Here is a 10095-nt window from a genome sequence, read left to right on the forward strand (position 1 = left end):
ACACCTTACCATTTGATATTAACATGTCCAAAGTTAAAGGAACTTCGTGAACATTATGATATAAATAGCACTTATAAATGCAACTCGCTAATAGAATTGTTAAAAAATTTTAACAATATGAGTAAAAAAGAATTATATAATATTTATAATTATTTTTGTAAAATAATAGAAACTTATAATAACAAAATAAATTAAATTAAAGAATATGTGAATATGTACGCGAGTAATAAGTGCAAATTAAACAATTAATGGAAAAATATTGTTTTAGTAAAGATAAATATGGACACATGAAACTACAACCCCTTGTAATAGGGAAGTAATTCCCATTAGACAATAAACTTTTTCTGATTCTGATAATATAAAAATTGTTAAAAATATAATCAGATAACGAATGGTGTCGTACAAAATTTTGACTTTTTTGCCAGGAATGTTACTCAACTCTTTTCTGGACTTTTATAGAATGTAATCAAATTTAGTATTGTAACATTTTGGAACACGAGAAAATATTTGTGTTAAAGAAAAAAAAATAGTATTAAAACTCACCGCTGGCACTTTTGTTTTGCAAGTAACGAAAAAGCAGTTTTTTTTTATTTGCATAAGCATATCGAATGCAGCCAAGTTCTGAGTATAAAAGTGGCCACAACTATTGAATATTATTGTTATCATCAGTTTCGATGGCCATCACTTTGACGCATTTCTTGTGAAACTATTTTATGGAAATAACAATAATGCTAAGGATACACTTCGGAAAATACGCCGTGATCCATATACTTTCCAAGCTCTGAGAAAAAGGATAATTCGATTTGAGAAAGCTAGAATTATGAAAGTATAACTCTGTCGAGGTCACTAAACTACCACGTGCAACGTACAGCAATTAAGCGTATTCTATGGCAAAGCTTATAATATACTGAGAAAGTTGGTTTATCGTTATTCGTATAAAATTAGCCACAATCGGCTTAATAGACAGGAAAATCTGATCTTGTTCTTGATCCCTGAAAGATCCTATAAAACGAAGAGACATCATCATCTCAGTGGCACAGTGAACATCGTAACAGTCATATTTAGGCCAATGAAAACCACCTCGTTCCTCATCTCTTGTTGATTCCATTGCACTTGTTAAAGTTACAGCCACATATTTCCTTGCACAATTCTTCGAAGAAACTAATCCTAATGAACCTGTGACAGCCCACAAATACCGAGAGATGTTCGATACTTTCGTTTCATCCCATTGCAACAGGAGAGTTCTTGAGACCACATCGTACAAGAATACTCTCTATTTCTAATACTGGTACAGAAATTTACGCGAAATTTCACTAATAATAATAATAATTAGTGAGGCGCTTCCTACTGGCTAGCCATCTTGTTCTCCAGATCTTCAGCCATGTAAGTTTTAGTTACGAGAATGATTAAAAACTTGGTTTATCGAGTACGCTATGCAAATTTGGCAACCTTGAAAGACAAGCTCAATTTAAGTCTACCGTTGAACACACTGTTCATGGCTTTCTAATTTTACAATTTCAGAATGAGGAACCAAATTGAGCAGTAACTGCTGCATCTCTGTAGCATGAGTGTCTTGTATAAATAAAACGTTTTTTTACTTGCAGCTCCTAAGTGGCTTAAGGGGAGTTTTCGTACTATTTTATTTATTTATTTTTGGAAATATCGGTTGCATTTGGACTGCTAAATCTCTCTCTAGATACAGTTGAATAAATGTACTTTAATTAAGATCATCCTGTATTTAAAAGTTCCTCATTAAAAGTTTATAAATACGAATTTTAATGATGATAAGCTTATTATTTAATAAAATAAAGAAAAAAAACTAACATGTGAAAGTTATTCGACGTAATTATAATTGTAGTAAAATTTAAGATTAAGTAAGAAACTTAAGAGAAAGTCGAAACGTATGCAAATCAATGATACGCTGGCCTCATATATTATTTCTTTTATAAGCAAACTAATGCTTACGTAACAATTCATAAAAGTATACATAAATTAATATTTAATAATTTAAGAACTTATATAAAAAGGAATGTAAAACCTGTTCAAGAATTTTAACTTACACTTATTAAATTTATTTAAGAGTTTATGAATGTTTATATAGAAAATATAAGCTTATTATAAACTTTTATTCATTTAAGAGCAGAAGAAAGTTACTAGTTACCAATATTTTCAATTATAGACATGAATAACACCGCAAACGTTCCCAGATATAATTTGCATTTTAGTTTCATACACAATACGATCTGATGATGCTGTCGACACGATGTATCTTGGGAATGTGGAAAGTTAACAACGACTAATTTCAGCCTCATGAATTTTGCTTCAAGTAATTTTCCACTTTCAGAAGACACAAAGTGACACTATTTGAGTAATTAACAACTATTTTTACATGTAAAAAAATAAATAACAATTTTAAATTGAATGATATATCCAAAAATCTAATTGTAAATACATAATAAGATTATTTTAAAATTTAAATTAAAAAAATAACAATTTAAACTTTTAAATTNTCTAGAATTCAATATGGATGAAGTTCGATGACCATTTATGTTGACGATAATGGGCTGTTGAATATATTCTGTCAGTCTGTCCTAAATAAATTAATTTTCCCATCTTCTAGGTGTACTCTATCTCTCCTGAAAGTTTGTAACCGCTGTACTGATACACCCTGTATATGCTCTCCACCGTAAATTAATACTGGCTTGCCCCTGTACATCATACTTTTCCTTTAGCAATAGAGTCGTGCCGGTCATTTATATAGCTCCTTTCAGGGGAAAATTTTTGAATTAAAATAATAGCGGGACCTCCTGCCCCTATTCTTTCCATATCTAGTCTCGTCTTTATCTATCTAAATCTTTCTTGAGATTAAGGAGAGACGGATGATAGTGAGAATTTATAGGTCTACACTTTTTCCAAATTTCAGCCCAAAAAATGCTAATAAACTACATTTACTTTTAGTTATCATTTCATTCTTTTCTTGAAAGTCTTATTTTAATGATAGTGTACGTCTTTTATTTGATAATGATTTACTTTCAAAGTCATATTTAAATTTTAAAATAATATTAAATATAAAGAAAAAGAAGAAAAATGCAAGATAGCATTACTAATTTATATACAAGATAATCGCTTATTTCAATCTGTTATCATTTCTTTATAGATAAAGATGCAGTAAACACAGCAATTGTAATATCGTGATTGGAATACCAGTCGTTATTTATTGCCCTGTTGGCAAGATAATTTTAAATGAATCAAATGAAACAGATGTTTAGTGTCTTATCAAATGTAGAAGTTAATTAGTAAATTTAGTAAATTACTAATATTGAAATTTCGACGAGTTGTAGTTTCCAGGAGAAATGCCCCATAAAATTTTCAATTTCTTTATTTAATTAAATAATATCAATAATTTTCATGTCTATAAACTAATTATTAAAGTTATAACTATTTATATATTTGTTACTGTATAACTTTACGTAAACACTTTTGAAAACATGGAAATATAAAGACTTTGTGCATGTATTAAAGATAGAAATCATAATTAATTTTCAGTTTTCTCTATATTTTATCGTAATCTCATTAATTTGATTTAAATTTTCGGACTTTATATGAGCAAAATACATTGTATATTAACTGATAAATCCATAATAATCTAGTTGAATCATGGGCAACATTTATAAACTCAGAGTAATCTTTCTAAGACTGTCTTCACAATAAGTATAAGTAAATAAACTTTATTTATTTATGACAATTTAAACAGCAAGCTTTCTAACATTGTATGTTATAGCTTTTATAGTATCTGACATATTTGACGATGTAATTCATGGAATAAGGCAATGTAACACCTAGACGATCTGCCTCCTGGGAGGACTTTCTATAGGAAAATGACTCCTAATTAGCTGTTAAACATGTGAAGAAACCTGGAAAACTCCACATGGGATAACTGCGTGGAGTTTTTTGGATAGTTACCCGCAACCAATTACCAGTATTCTGTGGTTTGTCTACTCAGTCACTGTTAAAACCTATAGTATAGTTAAAATTAACCAGTTTTCGATAATATTTAGATATAATATACAAAAAATGATGAAAGATTTAAATGAAAAAGATATGATAGAATGTAAATTTTTAGTTTAATACAATAGAATTGACACGTAAAGATCATTACCTCAATACAATAATAACTGCCAATAATAGATTATACAATAAAATAATAGCAAAAATTTTTCTAATATCTGTAAAAATTAATCCTATAAAAACAAAACAAATTTAAAAATATATATTAATTAAGTTATAAAATTGAATATTTTTTCTACGTAAAGGAAAATATATATGAAATTCATAATTTAACAAACAAAAATACTCGTTAAAACACTTTTAATATTCCTCCAATAATAATTCATGTAAATTCTTACAACGTAGAAGTATTTATAATATATTAATAGATTTATAATTAGATTTTAAGTGCTTCCAACGTAAGATAATTCAATAAAAGCTAACATACACAAGTTTACTTTGATGTAGTTCAATTACACACGAAGAAATATCTTACAGTAATATTTTAATTATTATTAACAGAGTAGGAAATTCAAAAAAAACATCCCAACTGTAAATAATTCTAACATTATCACTTATTAAAAGTCTTTTATTTTAAACATTAATTAACATTAATAACAACATAAATAGCATAATGAAATAAATTATATATATTTAATAATATTAATTAAGTATTCCAAACATTCGATCCTTGGCCTAGAAAACTACTCTTTTTATTTAATTAAATCCTTCTTTATATATTAAAAGTTTTTTTTATTTAATTAATTTTTTTCTATGAAAGCTGAGACTTTTAAATTTTGCATAATTAAAGAACAGGTCTTTCTTAATGGATTTTTTTTTTTTTATAAATTTCATTTTGTGATTTTCTATATTTTTGTCAATCACTAATTTAATTTATTATATTATTGAATATTTTCACTTTAATATTAGAAGATTGAATTTTCAATGAGGAAAACAGCAATGAAAAAATCTGTGGCTGAGGAAAATATTTTACATTTTATTCAATCGTTTTCGATTATTTTAACATTATAACAAATCTGGATATGAAATAAAATGGAAAGAAATATGAAATAATATATCATAAAATACGAAATTTCTTTATTGTGTGAAGAATCTATGGCTTTAAATCAAGTTAAAAAAACGTTGTGCCGCTAANTTTTTCCCCCTCTTTTATAAAACTCATCTCTACTCTGAAAATTAAGCTTTTTATAGTTTTATAATAATTAATAATATAAAAATTTTTAAAAATAAAGTCAGATAACGAATGGCGTCGTACAAAATTTTGACTTTTTTGCCAGAAATGTTACTGAACTCTTTTCTGGACTTTTATAGAATGTAATCAAATTTAGTATTGTAACATTTTGGAACACGAGAAAATATTTGTGTTAAAGAAAAAAAATAGTATTAAAACTCATCACTGGCACTTTTGTTTTGCAAGTAACGAAAAAGCAGTTTTTTTTATTTGCATAAGCATATCGAATGCAGCCAAGTTCTGAGTATAAAAGTGGCCACAACTATTGAATATTATTGTTATCATCAGTTTCGATGGCCATCACTTTGACGCATTTCTTGTGAAACTATTTTATGGAAATAACAATAATGCTAAGGATACACTTCGGAAAATACGCCGTGATCCATATACTTTCCAAGCTCTGAGAAAAAGGATAATTCGATTTGAGAAAGCTAGAATTATGAAAGTATAACTCTGTCGAGGTCACTAAACTACCACGTGCAACGTACAGCAATTAAGCGTATTCTATGGCAAAGCTTATAATATACTGAGAAAGTTGGTTTATCGTTATTCGTATAAAATTAGCCACAATCGGCTTAATAGACAGGAAAATCTGATCTTGTTCTTGATCCCTGAAAGATCCTATAAAACGAAGAGACATCATCATCTCAGTGGCACAGTGAACATCGTAACAGTCATATTTAGGCCAATGAAAACCACCTCGTTCCTCATCTCTTGTTGATTCCATTGCACTTGTTAAAGTTACAGCCACATATTTCCTTGCACAATTCTTCGAAGAAACTAATCCTAATGAACCTGTGACAGCCCACAAATACCGAGAGATGTTCGATACTTTCGTTTCATCCCATTGCAACAGGAGAGTTCTTGAGACCACATCGTACAAGAATACTCTCTATTTCTAATACTGGTACAGAAATTTACGCGAAATTTCACTAATAATAATAATAATTAGTGAGGCGCTTCCTACTGGCTAGCCATCTTGTTCTCCAGATCTTCAGCCATGTAAGTTTTAGTTACGAGAATGATTAAAAACTTGGTTTATCGAGTACGCTATGCAAATTTGGCAACCTTGAAAGACAAGCTCAATTTAAGTCTACCGTTGAACACACTGTTCATGGCTTTCTAATTTTACAATTTCAGAATGAGGAACCAAATTGAGCAGTAACTGCTGCATCTCTGTAGCATGAGTGTCTTGTATAAATAAAACGTTTTTTTACTTGCAGCTCCTAAGTGGCTTAAGGGGAGTTTTCGTACTATTTTATTTATTTATTTTTGGAAATATCGGTTGCATTTGGACTGCTAAATCTCTCTCTAGATACAGTTGAATAAATGTACTTTAATTAAGATCATCCTGTATTTAAAAGTTCCTCATTAAAAGTTTATAAATACGAATTTTAATGATGATAAGCTTATTATTTAATAAAATAAAGAAAAAAAACTAACATGTGAAAGTTATTCGACGTAATTATAATTGTAGTAAAATTTAAGATTAAGTAAGAAACTTAAGAGAAAGTCGAAACGTATGCAAATCAATGATACGCTGGCCTCATATATTATTTCTTTTATAAGCAAACTAATGCTTACGTAACAATTCATAAAAGTATACATAAATTAATATTTAATAATTTAAGAACTTATATAAAAAGGAATGTAAAACCTGTTCAAGAATTTTAACTTACACTTATTAAATTTATTTAAGAGTTTATGAATGTTTATATAGAAAATATAAGCTTATTATAAACTTTTATTCATTTAAGAGCAGAAGAAAGTTACTAGTTACCAATATTTTCAATTATAGACATGAATAACACCGCAAACGTTCCCAGATATAATTTGCATTTTAGTTTCATACACAATACGATCTGATGATGCTGTCGACACGATGTATCTTGGGAATGTGGAAAGTTAACAACGACTAATTTCAGCCTCATGAATTTTGCTTCAAGTAATTTTCCACTTTCAGAAGACACAAAGTGACACTATTTGAGTAATTAACAACTATTTTTACATGTAAAAAAATAAATAACAATTTTAAATTGAATGATATATCCAAAAATCTAATTGTAAATACATAATAAGATTATTTTAAAATTTAAATTAAAAAAATAACAATTTAAACTTTTAAATTTAAATAAAATAATTTATTTTATATAATAAAATTTGTTAAAATAAAAAAATACCAACTTTTATTATGAATATTTTTTTTACAATGTTTATCGAATTTTATATATTTTAAAATATAAAAATTTTGGAAAATTTATATAGATTATATATATATTAATAACCTTAAATCATATAAATAAAAACGGGAATTATACTTACTTCGTGCATTGTTAGAAACATCAATTAAGATTTGTCTATAATTAATATCTTCCTTGGTTTCATCGAAACCACGATGATAATTCTTACTACCCAAAGCTGTAAATAAAGCACCTAAAGTAAAATAACAATCCGAATGACCGTGTATACGCTCTTCGAAATTATGAAAGAGTAAAGCTACAACTTTCCAATTAAACTTTTTCAACACTTGCAAGAATATCAAACCAATTTGCGAATAAGATCCATTCATTCTAGTCAAGAGGCGATAATGAGGTTCCTTAAAATCAAAATTATCATTCTGTCCGGCCGAAGTTAGAAGAGGAACGTTCCAAACTGTAGTATAACGCGCCACAGGAGCCAAAACGTAAGGACAGAGAGGTCCTAAAAAGACATCGGCGCTATCCCTTATGTATAAGTCAAAAGCGGCGAGTGGACCGTAAGTAGAAGAACATTGAGTATCTCTGTATAATACCTGTATTTTTCTTCCGTTAAGAATTCCATTATAGCCTTGTTTTTCTAAAGTTCTAACTGCGTAAAGTACACTGGGTAAAGTTTTTTGAAGAGAAAATGGATAAGTATCGTTGGCAGGCGATAAAACAACAAGATTCACCGTTCTTGTTAAATCGTTTTCGTTGCTACTTGTTTTTTCAGCTGCTGAGTTTGTTAACAGAAGCAGTAGTAGCACTTCCATAGCAAAATTATAGATCGGACATTTCGATGGAGCCACCAAAGTGATGTATACAGTTCGTTCACCATACCACTGATATTAAAGCAGCGATGCTGGCTCCCTCTAAAGGAACATCAAGAAAGTATCGAATATTATAAGATTTACAAAGTATCCAGTCGTAAAGCGTAAAGAAATAAAGACAAAACACCTTAAAAATCAATAAATCATTTAATATAACTCTTCAACAAACTTATGTAATCGCTAGTCGTGTGACAATATCAAACGATAAAACTTATTATTATTACTTATTAACAAATAAATTATGTAGTATAAAAACTCTTTTAATTTTATAAAATATATAAATGTAAACNTTTTTTTTTCATATTTTTTCCGATCAATACTAAAAGTGATGCCGACGTTCAAGTTCTAACACAATACTTCTGCTGAAGTTACACGCGATCAAATTTTAAAATCAAGCAAAAATAAATGTTAAAATCTTTTTTTTTAGATAAATTTCAAAAGAAATGGACTTTAAATATAATAAAATCTATTTTCGACGCTACAAATGTATCCAAATTAAGAGAATTGTCCTATATAAAAGGGGGAAGGATTGTAGAATTAATGGGATAAAGCAATGCACCATGTGGGCGATCTGCCAAGGGGTAGTATTTCCCGGGAGGACTTTTATGGGAAACTGGCACCTATTTGCGTATTAGAAATGTGAATAAAACCCAAAAATTTCACATTGATTTCGTGTTGGACAGGAAAAATACCGTGAACAATTATTAGTGTTCTGTGGTTTATCCACTACCCCGATGATGGACCTTGTAGAAAGGAAGGGGGAAAACTATAAACTAAACAGAAATAAACTTTTATAAATAATTTTAAGTACGTATTAATGATAAATATATTTATTATCAGTTTCCTAAACAGTTTATAATACTAGTACATGATATTTAGTGTTAAAATGTATCAATTTTCATTAGCATATACTTTTGGCTCTTTCCACCTTGTAAGAGCTATGAGGGCCAGATTTCCATAGTCATGTGAGTTCGGCCACACTCACAAAGGACTTACGGGACTCGACATATCTAGCACAGACCATCCCAAACATTTATGGGGCTTATCGATTGTCAAGATTCGACCCGGGTCTCCCCAAAACGGTCGGTTTTCACCTTAACTACCTCGGCTATCCAGCATTCATTTTAATTATACTACAGATGTTTACTAGTACAAACTAAAAATCCAATATACAAAGGATTTCCAACTTAAGAAGTTTCATTTTTTATTTAGTAACGATTAAATTAATATAAACTTTAGCAACTTAAATACAATAGTTCTTAAAATATATACTATTAATATTTTCATTATAATTAGGAGAACTAAAATATATTATTATTATTTTTTCATTATTATAAAAATAAATAGAAGATAATAAAATCATCAGAAATTTGATTTTGTATTTGTATTATTCTAGTCAGGAAAAACATAAAAATGTGGAAAAAAAAAACAATTCGAGGATAGTGTGCTCTTTGATTCACTAGTAAGGAATTCCAAGTAGGTCAGTAATTCTCTGACCACAATTCGAAACGACTAAGCAAGAAAAGTAAGAAATTGCATTAGGTTTTAGACGCCATTAAAGTAATGCTGTCAACATAAATACAAGTTCCGACTTATACTTTAATATAAAAATATATATATATATATATATAATTTAAAATGGTTGTATTCTTTTTTGAAGACCCTGAATTTATATCTATTGGTATTGAATTATAGCAATTCTTCTTATTACTTGAATGTAATAAGCACA

General features: G+C 28.5%; 1 protein-coding gene across 1 annotated transcript in view; it reads right to left on the reverse strand.

Moving 5' to 3' along the window:
• LOC111621704 (atrial natriuretic peptide receptor 1-like) overlaps window positions 1-8422 on the reverse strand; it is a 195087-nt gene extending 186665 nt beyond the window's left edge. The window contains exon 1 of the mRNA XM_023363930.1: window positions 7622-8422. Within this exon, the coding sequence (XP_023219698.1) occupies window positions 7622-8309 (688 nt within the window). The 5' untranslated portion in view covers window positions 8310-8422. The remainder of the gene's footprint in view (window positions 1-7621) is intronic.
• Between the last annotated feature and the right edge of the window lie 1673 nt (window positions 8423-10095).

The sequence above is a fragment of the Centruroides sculpturatus genome, unplaced genomic scaffold, assembly GCF_000671375.1.
Source record: "Centruroides sculpturatus isolate CEXI.00-Female unplaced genomic scaffold, Cexi_2.0 scaffold35, whole genome shotgun sequence".
NCBI lineage: Eukaryota > Metazoa > Arthropoda > Arachnida > Scorpiones > Buthidae > Centruroides > Centruroides sculpturatus.